The 11,594-nt window shown below is 51.8% G+C and overlaps 1 protein-coding gene across 1 annotated transcript; it reads right to left on the bottom strand.

Annotated features, from left to right (window-relative positions):
• Window positions 1–1,016: 1,016 nt before the first annotated feature.
• Window positions 1,017–2,762, bottom strand: LOC123186663 (uncharacterized). Its single transcript, XM_044598380.1, has 4 exons — window positions 2,302–2,762; window positions 2,179–2,205; window positions 1,446–1,610; window positions 1,017–1,372 (listed from the first exon to the last, which is right to left on the bottom strand). Exons 1-4 carry the CDS (start codon window positions 2,380–2,382, stop codon window positions 1,154–1,156), a joined length of 492 nt encoding a protein of 163 aa, XP_044454315.1. The 5' UTR covers window positions 2,383–2,762; the 3' UTR covers window positions 1,017–1,153.
• Between the last annotated feature and the right edge of the window lie 8,832 nt (window positions 2,763–11,594).

Raw genomic sequence — 11,594 nt, 5'->3', positions numbered from 1 at the left:
ACATTGCACATGAGTGCATTCAGGATTTCTGAAAGCGAAGAATGCTTAATAGTGAAAGATCGGAGCAAAATTGTTAACGATCACAGAGAAGTACTAGGGGGCAGCAAGGAGAAGCGCAACCCAAGATTAGGAGACAGATTCATCTGCATGCTCCAGTATGATGAATCAGGAGAGCTATACATGTTCTATGCTATTCTACCTGAGAGGGAGCAGCACTAGTTCATGCTCTTAATTAGTGTCTCATGTCCGTGTCCTGAACTTCGATGTTGATGATGATTATGTTGAACTCGATGATATCTTTGCTTCTGTTAGAAAGTGAATGTTTCCTCTTTAAGCTAGCCAGTGTTGGTGATGATTAGATAGCTAACGGTAATGACTATGATGATTAAATAGTGGTAATTAGACGACTACGATGATTTTTAGCTAGCTAGAGTTTATTTATTTATTAATATGCGATGATGATGATGATGATGATGATGACGACGACTACAACTCATTATAACATAAAACAATCTTAAATTAAATTGATAACACAAATTTAATTGAAAAATACAAAATAAAACAAAAACCCACAAACATTTAGTACCGGTTGGTGTTACCAACCGGTACTAAAGGGCTCCCGGCCCCCGGAGTTGGCTCGTGCCACATGGTTTCCCTTTAGCACCGGTTCATGCTGAACTGGTACTAAAGGGGGGGGGGGCTTTAGTGACCACACTTTAGTGCCGGTTATGGAACTGGCACTAAAGGGCCTTACGAACCGGTGCTATTGCCCGGTTCTGCACTAGTGCCAGAAAATCCTTTAGAAGAAGTCGGAAGAACTTTAAATGTTCCTTTTCACGTGATTCACTTTCATGCAAGCTATGAGCTTCCTTAACGATAGAGCCATTAACCTGGATAAAAAGGAGCATTTGCTTCATCACGAAAGCAACATGAAGTTAAAGAATTGTAGGAGACGTTATGCATGCTGATGAATAGAACAAATTGGGGCTCTCAGTGTCAATTTACAGTACGATATGTCTATATATGAAAAACTTCGACCATTGGTGATAGAGGGCTATAAGTGCACAATCAGATAAAGAAATCTAGCATTTCATAACAAGAGGAGATTTATTCATGCTTGATATAGATGCTCAAAAGAAAAGAAAAGAAAGTACTAATATTGACAACGAAGAACATCACATGCGAGAAATAAGGAAGGACAAGGTAAGCTCACCATCTCAGCCTTAAAATCAATGTAATGTTGCCTTAAGAATAATGTTAAATCTTCATTGGGATTTGATAGTTTTCTAGGCAATAAAGGATACATGAGATTCTCCAGACTGCAAATAATCACCTCACAATCCGGAACATGAACATGTAGACATGTTATTCTCTGAAAATGCACATAGTGATCAATATTGTTCATCAAGACATAAGCTACAAGAAAGATTACCAAGTATGCTAACCAGGTTCATATCAATTATTATTTTATATTCAGCATTCCCCACAACTAATTTCTTCTCAGAACCACAGAGCTCGGTGAGCCTCTTGGCTAGTTGATCGTCAATAGCTTTATTCGTGGTGTCAATGGGGGAAGGCACCATCTCATTTTTTATGAATTCCTCCAGACTCTAAGAAATAAACACAGAAGAGAATTAAAAGTTTTGTCAAATAAAATGCAAGTTTCCAAATATGAAAGAAGGCAGGGAAATTTAATAGCCACGCATCAACCATAAAATATAGTGTCCCATGAATGTTCATGTGTACAATTCTCTCAGTGGTGCTCCCAAAATGTTCATGCCTAGAGCTAGATGTTGGTACTTTCCAAAACAATCCATTGTGCCGTTCTTGGTAGGAGTACATCATCAGGGCTCATTCATCCCTAGCTAGGTGTAACTACTCACTTAGTACAAAATTAACAGTTGTCTGGACACCTGAAGAAAGTGCAAAATGGCACGAAAACCAATGGTAATGAGGTCGAGCAGCTTGATTCGACTTCTTATCAGTTAAATTGCAAAATAATAACTAGCAATTCATGGGTTACCATTTATGTTGCACCCGTTCGTCGCAACAAAAATTTGACAGTAAACACTGGTGAAACATTGCAGCGAACTTTGGAAAGTCTAGAGTTGGCAACAGAAGGCATAAGGAAATATGGCAAAAAATAGTAATAAGAGAGTAAATGTGAGCAGTACTAACAAGCGGTGGTAAGAATTCCCAGAAGTTCTGTAGAATAAAAAAGAGAGATCGATTAGATGATCTTGAATTTCTCATTGACGACAGCTAAAAACCAAGGAGCATCTGCAACGAAAAAAAGAGTACCTTCACTGGATCATTGAGGTAGCCCCCATCAAAAGAGAAAATTGCGATGCCAGTAGGTGCTTCGTATAGCAGCATAGCCATGTCTCCTGGCGAGAAACCAATTAACCAAACAAACTTAAGCAATTGGGTGTTGGCCCTGCAGGCTCGACGTCGAGTACTCGCGGCGGCGAGTACAATGACAAAAGGCAAAGCTGGCTTCTCCTATCGATCCACCCACGCAGTGCAAAGCTAGGCTCAAGCTAGCTGTTCTGCTCTCGATTCTTTGGACGTGAACTAGTTGTATTGTATCTACTAGTAGTGCTTCTAGCCGGAATTGACCTAATCGTTCTACTGGTGACTAGCAGCGATACAGCACGCAACACAATTGGATATCCATACTGATTCGCGACACAACTTTACAAGGGGGGTATAGTTAGGTACATATATATAGCAGCTAACCAACAGGAGCTAGCCTACCCGGTGCCCAACAGTCCTAAACGGACACATATACACATGTAATTCAGAGTACACGTATGGAATACTTACTTCAGTCGTGTTTAATAACACCAACAATGGGATTACACCTTCGATCTGTTCCGTGCGAAGAAAGAAACCCAAGACGCCCCGCCTAGTTTTAGCAATTGATTTCCTGGAGCGGAAAGTGTCTCGCCGCATGAACGAGCCTCTCTAGGGTTTCCTTTCTAAGTTTCTAACCCTCACGCCTCACGGCTCCAGATTTCTATTATAGGGAGGGAGAAAGAGAGAGATCTGGCGTTGGAGGGGTCGTCGCTGCCGGCGTCCAAGTTGCTGGGTATCGATCGGATTGTTTGTGGGAAAGCCTTTGGAGAATCAGGGAAAGTCCAAGGTGCTGCTATATAGATAGATCACGTTGTGTTTGGACATGGGCTGGCCCGGCCGACAGGCCTGTTCCACGCGCTACTGTGCGTGCTGGGCAGGGTTTATGCCGCGAGCGGCTGCCATGGTTGTGGCGACCAAGTGTTGAGACGACTACGAAACGGTGGGACGCTACCGCAAGAGAATGGACGGGGATGTTGTGATGATGACGACTACGAAACGGTGGCCATGTTGCGACGGTCGCAACCGCGCAATGATAATATAAGGGAGCGGACAGAGCTGTTATTCCGATTTCCGACCACCATCGACATTCAACAACGGCGCGTGTCGATAGCATGGTGCGACCGTGGCCTGGTTTGCTTCCACGGCGTGGCGATGTTGCGATGACAACGGTGACCGGGCCGCTTCAGCGATGTTGTGAACCTCGACGACTGCAAAATGCTGCATGGCATGTTGCGGCAACTGCCTGGTTGCTTCGACAACATAGTGATGGTGTGTTTCAACGATGTTGCGAAGCTCGATAGTTGATGGATCTAATGGTGCGAGCGAGCCGACATTGTTGCAAGGCTAGTGCGACGCGTCGATGCGGAACCGGTGAGACCGCGCACGCGATCGTCGACACCGTTGCTGCCAAGGGCGGGAAGTCGATGCTGGATTGGCGCCGTCGATTTCACCTTTTCAGCCGTTTCATTTGTGTTGCAAGCCTCTGCCCGATGCTCCGAGGGTCACTCGCCAACGAGAGTGACAAGGATGACTAGCGGCCGGCAAGGTGTTTCGAGGACCACTCACCGGGTGGATCACCAAGCGGGAGATTCAATGCTCGAAGTCACTAGCGCGGTGTTGCGAGTCTGTTCGCTGATGGGAGCATCGGTGATGCGAGATTCCTCGTCGGCGGGAGTATCAATGCTGGAATGGGGGTGATATATTACGAATCATTCATCGGAGGTCCATGCTTCCAACTGTGCCGCGAGGCTGGGGGTGTCAGTTGTGAGTCGGCGAGCTGACGGGAGAAGGGGTTGTGTTTGTGTTATGATGGTGGTCGTGAGGTGAGCAGGACCAAAGCAGCAATGCAACATGCACGGAGTTGCAAAGCGGACAGATGGCACAAGCACAATCGAGCGACTACGTGTTTGTAATCAGACGATGATGGACATGGCCAAAAAACCAATTGGTACAATCGGATGGCGCCTAGCGCCTGACTTATATTATAGTGTGAAGTTTGTTTTGTTTATTTGATTATTTGTGAAGTCGAAATCTTTCATCGACATCATGGTGCAGATATTATGATTCGACAACGTACACTTTTAGGGGATCATCCCCGGCCCAAGTAAATTCGTCGCTCAAGGCTTCACATCTTTTTGGGTGGGCAAATCAAGTGGCTTTCATAAACCTTCATTGATAACTGTGTGGGTGAAAGCATGGCAAGATCGTTGCTCAGGTCTAATTCCACTCTCTTTACCAAAGTTTTGGGTGTTTTCGTCCTGGAGAGATTGATACCGTATAGAAGATGTTTCTAAAAGATCCCATTTTTTTTTTCTTTTTTTCTTTTTTTTTCTCTTTTTTTTCGAAAAGGAGGAATACCTCCGGCCTCTGCATCTGGTCGATGCATACGGCCACTTTATTAATTATTAGCACAAAACCTTACAAAGTCGTACAACAGTAAGACCAAAGCCACCATCTTCGCAACCTCTGTCGCTACTCCTATCTAACTGATGAAGGGGCGCTGATGGTCTGGGCCTAATACCAAACAGACCTCGCAGCCAAACCTAACATCTAAGACCTGAGGTCCCAACCTGGACGCCTGCCGGGTATGGGCACCCACCAGTCCGGCGTGCTCCTCAACCAGGCCGCCCGCCGGGTATGAGGCCGCCACAACCACCTACCACATATCCATCTTCAGAGTTGTACTGTTGTAACAGCCTTGCCTGGTCTCGCTGCCGCCGACGCCACCACGACGCCAGACAGCGTCGACCTCCTGCGCGTGTCCGTCACCACACATCTGACGCCCAGCCTCCGCTGCTCCATGCCGCCAAGAGCCGCCGCCAAGAATATGTAGAATGAAACACCGCTCCACCGAAGGGAGGCAGCACACCCCCACCCCTCACCTGCAGACCCTTCCATCCGATCCCAATGTCCTTGGCGTCGCCTCCAGGAAGGTTACGGTGCCTAAGGCGCCGCCGACGCCCGATCCGCATCGGATCTTGGGCTTTCACCCGGACATGGGTTGGAGAGGAGAGATGGTGCCCTCAGCAACGCCCCCAAGGAGGAAAGCGGCGCCAAAAATCGGCGTCGCCGCTGCCAGTCAGCCTAAGGCTGCCAAGGTTTCCCCCGGACACCGATCTGCTCCACCAGAACACACCGGAGGTGGATCCGGCAAGATCCAAACCAACCCGGGGACTCGGAAGGGATGCACGGAAGGGAGAGGGGCAATACCCGCCGCCGGCCGACCCCAAAGCGTTGCCGAACGCGGCTCGGCCGCCGCGAGGTCAGCTTTGGCTGGGGCGCCGGCCGCCATCCCCGACCCCCAGCCTATCCCACCACCTCCCCCCGGAGGAAGAAGAGGAGGGGAAGGCCGAGGCCGCCACTGCTGCGCCGACCCCTCCGCCAGCCACGGCGGAGGAAGCCGCCCACAGCCCGCACCGCCCGCAGCCCGCCCCAACCGGATCTGGATCGAGCCGCCGCCGTCTCCACACCAGCCGAGCACCACCGAGGAGCAGACCATCACGCCACCCGCACACCCGCGCGCCATCCTGCGCTGATGAGGGGCCGCGCCGCGGCGCCCCGCGAGAACGCCGTGGCCAGATCCAGGTCGGCCGGCCCGCGCCAGCCCTCCCGAACGAGGCGATGAAGACGCCCCGCCGCCGCCGGCGCCGGCCGGGCTTCGCCCGGGCGCGCCCTTTGGCGGCGGCGGGAGGAGGAGGAGGAGAAGAGAGGTGGAGAAGGGCCGGCGGCTAGGGTTCCTCCCCTGTCGCCCGCGGGAGCGCCAGAGGAGGAAGGAGTTCAGTCCCATAGTAATTCCATAGTAATTCTTAGTTATATGAGTTACTGTATTTTTTGGATCTTCCATCCAAAACAGTGTGCTTGTAATAGTTCTAAGTATGAATAAATTACAGGTGTTTCTCAAGAAAAAGTTCGTTGTGAAGAACCTCTTAGTCTCCTTCTCCTTAGGGTTTTGGTGACTCTTCTCTTTTCCAGGGCCGCTGCAATTCTCGCTCGGGCTGATTAAGAGGTTATCCTCACATCGCTTACTGGCCTTTGTAAGGTGTTGGTGGAGGATAGGCCACCAGCGCATAGGGCCGATAACTCTAGGTTGTTAGAAGGGAGAGAGAGGTTTGGTGGAATAGTTCATTGTATTGCTTGAGCCTCGTGGGCATATATATAGGAGTACAATGATCTACTTGGAGTACAAGACAAGCCGGAACAAATCCTAGTCTATCTCATCTTTCCTAATAAACATTATACTCAACATCCCCCCGCAGTCACAACGGTAGCGACGCAGACGGTGAGACTGGAGAAGAATCCGCAGGCAAGCCGACGGACACCCCCCACAGTCGTAACGGTCGACGCATCGCGGAAGTCGTGGCTGGAGTAGAAACCGACGAGGTTGCTCAAGCAGGCGGTAGCCCTTTGTGCCTTTTGTCGATTTAGTTGAGAGCATGGGTGGTGGAGTCATGGTCGAGGTAGCCGTGCGAAGAATGTCGTGGTCGATGTCGAGTCGGGGTGGCCGATGTCGAGGAAGTCGTAGTGGAGCCGCGGGCGCAAGGGGCGCCGAGTTAGCATGGGCGTAGTGGTGTCGAAGGAGTGGTGCACCGGGAAGAAGATGTTGTTGACGACGCGTCGCGGCGGGTTTGCCAAGCCCGGGAATACATCATGGACGAAGGCATGCACCGGTGTTGCTAGCACCGGCATGTGTAGATGGACAAAGACGAAGTTGACGAAGCGCCGCATCAGGCTTGCCAGGCCCGGGGACACGTCGTGGACGAAGGCACGCGGCGGTGTTGCCAGCACCGGGCATGCGTAGACTGGGACCTGCACGAGCTGTACACCATGTCGAAGAGGTCTGAGAGGCCAGCAGAGAAGGACTCAACGACGGTTGCGGTGCCAATCGGCGTGGGGCCAATGTCGCCCGCGGTTGTCAGAGTAGATGAAGCGGTCGGGGTAGATGACGGCGACGCTGGCGATGAGCTCGTGCTGGACGAAGATGAAGGGGGTGGACGGGCGGCGGTGGCGGCTATGGAGGTAGCGGCGGTGGCGGCCAAAGAAGAGCGGCAGCGGCAGCCTGACGGCGGCGGCGGCTAGGTTAGGAGTACGGCGGCGGTGCTCGAAGTAGGCGAAAAACCCTGACAGCGTGACGAAGACCGGCGCGGACAGTGGCATTCTCGCACCAAGGGAGACGGCGCGGCGCATACCACGGGAGGTAGACGTGCGATGATGGCGGAGTGGACCGCGGGCCATGGCGCTACGGCCCGAAGGGGCGACGCAGCGGCGGCAGGCGGGTCGGGGCGACAGCGGGAAGACCTCAGGGCGGCGGCGGGGACCGCGGGCCGTGACGCTGCGGCCCGAAGGGGCGATGCAACGGCGGTTTGCGAGTCAGTGCAGCCGCGGGGACGGCCTCGAGGCGGCGGCGGGAACCGCGTATCGCGGCACTACGGCCCGAAGGGGCGACACAGAGGCGACGCACGAGTCGATGCAGCCGCGAGGAGAACCACGGGGCGGCGATGCTACGGCCCGACGGGGCGACGCAGCGGCAGCCCGATGCTCGATCGGCGGAGAGGTGCGCGGTATTCGGGACGATCTTCACGGGACCTACGGAGGCGCCGTAACCAACAGGCCAGGTGTAACGCCCCGAGACCGATGTGCCAGGTGTCTTCCAGTTATTCGCCGACGTTGCCATGTCATTTGCTTGCGTGTTGCATCTTATCATGTCATCATGTGCATTGCATCATCATGTTTTCAAAACTTACATCCGTCCCGGTCTCCTCGTTCCGTCTGTTGTTCGTTCTGAGCCCAGACACACTTGCACGCGCCCGCGGCATGTCCGAAATATTTTTTTTTAAGTGGCGGGAAAATGTTCTCGGAATGAGATGAGATTTGATGTGTGGTCTTATTATAGTATAGATAGACCGCCTGTCAAGTTTCATCGCATTCGGAGATCGTTTGATGCCCCAACGGATAAATATAGCGGCAATAGTAGCCGGTTTAACGTCGGACGTTTTCGGTCTCCGGAAACAGTCGTCGGGCCTCCCTCTCTTCTTTTCTCTCAGCTCGAGACCGTCTACACAGCTCACTACCTACCGCCAGGTCCAACCCAACCTCTCTCGTCAGCCCGCAGCCCCCCTCGCGCGCGTCCGAAAGTTGTCCCTAACCGACCCGGACTGGCGCCACCGTTGTGTCCGGATCATCCCCGAACATCTACAAAACATCTCCATTTTCTTAATTGGGCTCCCTAACCTATTTATTCAAGACCGTCTGATTTTGATCGGAGGGTCCAAACCTAGTCCGATTATCCCTGTATATATAGTCCACTCCTAGACTATTTTGGACAAACCCTAAAACCTAGGAGTTTGTCCCATCACCGCCGCCACCTGACCAAATCCCCCCTCGGGATCTCCCCTGCCCGATCCACTCATCCGGCTTCTCCCCTCGATCTACAAGATCCACAGCTTCTCTTTCTGCAGCCTCGCGTTCCCCTCCACGAGCTCAGCCCCGAGCCACTCCCGTGCCCGATGGCCTCCGCCCGCGCCGGAGCTTGCCGCCGGTGATAGCAGCAGCAACACCGACCTCCCCTCCTCCTTTTTCCTCCTCGGCCCCCCTCTCTCTCATGCTGTCTCTCTCTCCTTTCTCGTTGGACAGGGAGATCTCCATGGCCACGGAATGGAGCTCTGCCTCCATGGATCCTCGCCGGTGCCCCGTCCTGGACTCCTGGTGCCATCCCATGCCCGGGGCCGTCTTCGTTGCCTCCTTCGTTGCGTCGCCAGCCTCGCTCGTGCCCGGATCCAGGAGCCGCGCCAAGTCCGCCGCCGTCCTCTGCACCGCCCGGATCTCCTGCGACCTCGGGACTCCCCTGCTTCGTCCTCGCCGCCATTGGTGCTCCGGTCGCCACCGCCATGGCCTCCAGCTCCGCCCGTGCGCCTGCCTCGCGAACTGCATGCGCCGCCACGCCTCAACTGCCCGGATCCGCCGCCACACCATCCTGGAGCCCCGCCAAGTCCCTGGAACCGCCGCGTCGAGCCATCTAGCGCCTCCACAGCTAGACCCCGCCGGATCCACCTCGGGTGCCCGCTGCCGGGCCTCCTTGCGCCAAGTCCCTGCGTCGCTCCCGCCTGCTTCGTTCACGCGAGGGAGACGAGCGCCTCGGCCGCCCCGTTGACCGCATCGCTCCCTGTTTCGCTAGCACTGGCCGGCCTCGCCTGCCCAGATCTGCCCCCTAGGCCACTTTCCTCGTGTGCGTGTGGGCCGACCACGTCCAAGGCCAGCGTGCCCTGCCAGGCCGCCTCCTCCACAGATCTGGGCCAAGCCCATGGTGAGAACCCCCCCCCCCTTCAGACCTCTGTGCGGTTGGGCCAGCTAGATTCGGCCCACGCCATGTTTTTTTCCGTTCTGCTAATTTGCCCATTTATTCAGAGACTGCCGTTTTTCAGAAAACCCCTTTAGGTTCATGCATATAATAACTCACAAACCGTGCATCGGATTAAAACAAACTTAATATGGAAGTTTCTTAGAATTCTGTCTAGTTTCATAATATGTCATTTTCATCCATGCTTAAAATGCTTAAAATGCTGTTTGCGTAAATTTGCTCCTATGCCATGTAAAAATGATTTAATTCATAACTAATTAACCGTAACTCCGAATTTAATAAACTTTATATGTAAATGGGGTGGAATTTTGCCTAGTTTAACATGGTGGCATCATCTTGCATGTTAAACAACTCTAAAATATGGTTTAGGGCAGAACAGGACCTAACCTAATATATGCACATGAGGAGTTTCCGGATTTGTTGTTCGTTGCTTCCGGCCTCCTTTAACCTTGACTAGATAGGTAGTTTTACTTTGCTTCACCCTCTTGCCATGTTTAACAACATTTAATATTATTGGGGTACATAAATGAGAGAGAACTAAATAATTGATGTGGTGTTCCGTCAATATGCAACTCGTTGCATATTGAGCTCCACTTAATTTGTAGTGTGGTTTGTTGCTCTTTGCCATGCCATACCATGTATCATTAAACCGGACATGCATCATACTTGATTGTGCATCCTGTCATGTTCATGTCGTGGTTGTTTACTATGTTGTGTGCTTCTTTCCGGTGTTTGCTTCTTCGGGTTGGTTCCGGTAACGTCGCGTTTGTGAGGACCCGTTCGTCTACCTCCGTTTGTCTTCTTCATGGACTCGTTCTTCTTTCTTGCGGGATTTCAGGCAAGATGACCATACCCTCGAAATCACTTCTATCTTTGCTTGTTAGTTGCTCGCTCTTTTGCTATGCCTATGCTGCGATACCTACCACTTGCTTATCATGCCTCCTATATTGTTGAACCAAGCCTCTAACCCACCTTGTCCTAGCGAACCGTTGTTTGGCTATGTTACCGCTTTGCTCAGCCCCTCTTATAGCATTGTTAGTTGCAGGTGAAGATTGAAGTTTGTTCCTTGTTGGAACATGGAGATGTTGTTCCTTGTTGGAACATGTTTACTTGTTGGGATATCACAATATATATTATTTAATTAATGCATTTATATACTTGGTAAAGGGTGGAAGGCTCGGCCTTATGCCTCGTGTTTTGTTACACTCTTGCCGCCCTAGTTTCCATCATATTGGTGTTATGTTCCCGGGTTTTGTGTTCCTTACGCGGTTGGGTAATAATGGGAACCCCTTGACAGTTCGCCTTGAATAAAACTCCTCCAGCAAGGCCCAACATTGGTTTTACCATTTGCCACCTAGCCTTTTCTTTCCCTTGGGTTAGGCCAGCCCAAGGGTCATCTTTATTTTAACCCCCCCGGGCCAGTGCTCCTCTGAGTGTTGGTCCAAACTGAGCGATGTCCGGAGCTACCAGGGGCAACTCTGGGCTGGCCCACCCGACGTCTGGCTCATCCGGTGTGCCCTGAGAACGAGATATGTGCAGCTCCTATCGAGATTTGTCGGCACATCTGGGTGGCTTTGCTGGTCTTGTTTTACTATTGTCGAAATGTCTTGTAACCGGGATTCCGAGTCTGATCGGGTCTTCCCGCTAGAAGGTCTATTCCTTCATTGACCGTGAGAGCATGTCATGGGCTAAGTTGGGACACCCCTGCAGGGATTTGAACTTTTGAAAGCCGTGCACGCGGTTATGGGCAGATGAGAATTTGTTAATGTCCAGTTGTAGAAAACCTGAAGTTGATCTTAACTAAAATACATCAACCGCGTGTGTAACCGTGATGGTCTCTTCTCGGCGGAGTCCGGGAAGTGAACACGATGTTGGAGTTATG

Source organism: Triticum aestivum, chromosome 2A (assembly GCF_018294505.1).
Source record: "Triticum aestivum cultivar Chinese Spring chromosome 2A, IWGSC CS RefSeq v2.1, whole genome shotgun sequence".
NCBI lineage: Eukaryota > Viridiplantae > Streptophyta > Magnoliopsida > Poales > Poaceae > Triticum > Triticum aestivum.
Note: the sequence above shows the minus strand (reverse complement) of the source record. Positions and strands in the feature narration are given on the sequence as shown.